The sequence below is a fragment of the Mandrillus leucophaeus genome, unplaced genomic scaffold (genome assembly GCF_000951045.1).
Source record: "Mandrillus leucophaeus isolate KB7577 unplaced genomic scaffold, Mleu.le_1.0 Scaffold299, whole genome shotgun sequence".
NCBI lineage: Eukaryota > Metazoa > Chordata > Mammalia > Primates > Cercopithecidae > Mandrillus > Mandrillus leucophaeus.
Genome location: NW_012103131.1, coordinates 1,094,595 through 1,095,661, shown reverse-complemented (window position 1 = coordinate 1,095,661; position 1,067 = coordinate 1,094,595). Strand labels below are relative to the sequence as shown.

The 1,067-nt window shown below is 59.9% G+C and overlaps 1 protein-coding gene across 1 annotated transcript in view; it reads right to left on the bottom strand.

Moving 5' to 3' along the window:
• GPR26 (G protein-coupled receptor 26) overlaps positions 1-1,061 on the bottom strand; it is a 28,934-nt gene extending 27,873 nt beyond the window's left edge. The window contains exon 1 of the mRNA XM_011986411.1: positions 640-1,061. Coding sequence (XP_011841801.1) covers positions 640-1,028 — 389 coding nt within the window. The 5' untranslated portion in view covers positions 1,029-1,061. The remainder of the gene's footprint in view (positions 1-639) is intronic.
• Between the last annotated feature and the right edge of the window lie 6 nt (positions 1,062-1,067).

The following is a 1,067-nucleotide window of genomic DNA, read 5'->3' as shown; positions in this document are numbered from 1 at the left end:
GTGCTCTCCGGGGAGGGCAGGAAGAGCCCCCGCCCCACCCCTCAGGGCCCACCACAGGGAAGGATGCAGCTCGAGTCCATGAGAATTCACACACATGCTCTCACACACACACACACACACACACACACACACACACACACACACACAGAGTCGGGAGACAGAGGCGGCGCCACACACCCGAGAAGGGAAAGACTCAGAGAAGCGACACACTTGGGTCTGAAGAGCTCTTAAGGAGCTCCCTGAGCCTCGAGGCTGCCCTCTCAGGACCAGAATCAAACACTTTGAAGGTCTTTAACGGGAACAAAGACCACGGACTTCCCATGTGCCATTTAAAGTGAAAGCTACAAACACAGAAAATGAGCATGAAGAAACCCAACAGAGTTCTGACTGTCTGTGATTCTTACCCTGATGCTTCGAAAAACGATGTATAGATGGGCGCACCCACGTTTTTTGTGGCCCTGGTTTGCTGATACCCTAAGCACCTCCTTAAGCCCCACAGCTGGGCCGCTCTCCCCACCCTCTGTTCATCCTCAGAAGAAACAGAGGCTGAGTGGAAAAGAGCCCTTGGGGCTAGGGACCTCCCACTCCCACCAAGATACCGCGCGGCTGTTCCCAGAGCCCTAGCGGGGCACGGCTCACCTGGGGTGCAGGTCCACGAGCAGCACGAGCGTCTGCATGGTGATCACGTCGATGCGCTTGCAATGGAAGCGGGCCACCTTGAGCACCTTGAGGTACGTGCAGCAGAGCACGACGAAGGAGAGCAGGAAGCTGAGAGCGTGGAAGGTGCCAGTGAAGACGGCGAAGCGCAGGCGCTCGTCCGGCCGCCGGCTGCACAGCGTGCACGAGGCGTACAGCTGGTGGAAGCCAAGCCAGGACAGGGCGAGCGCAGTGGCTGGGAAGGTGAGCGCGTGCAGCCACGTGTAGGCCACCATGAGCGCCGCGTCGCGGAGGCGCATCTTGGCCCGGTAGCTCAGCGGGAAGACCACGGCCACCCAGCGGTCGATGCTGAGTGCGGCCATGCTGAGCATGGAGTTGGCCGCCAGGAAGGTGTCGAGGAAGGCAGCCAG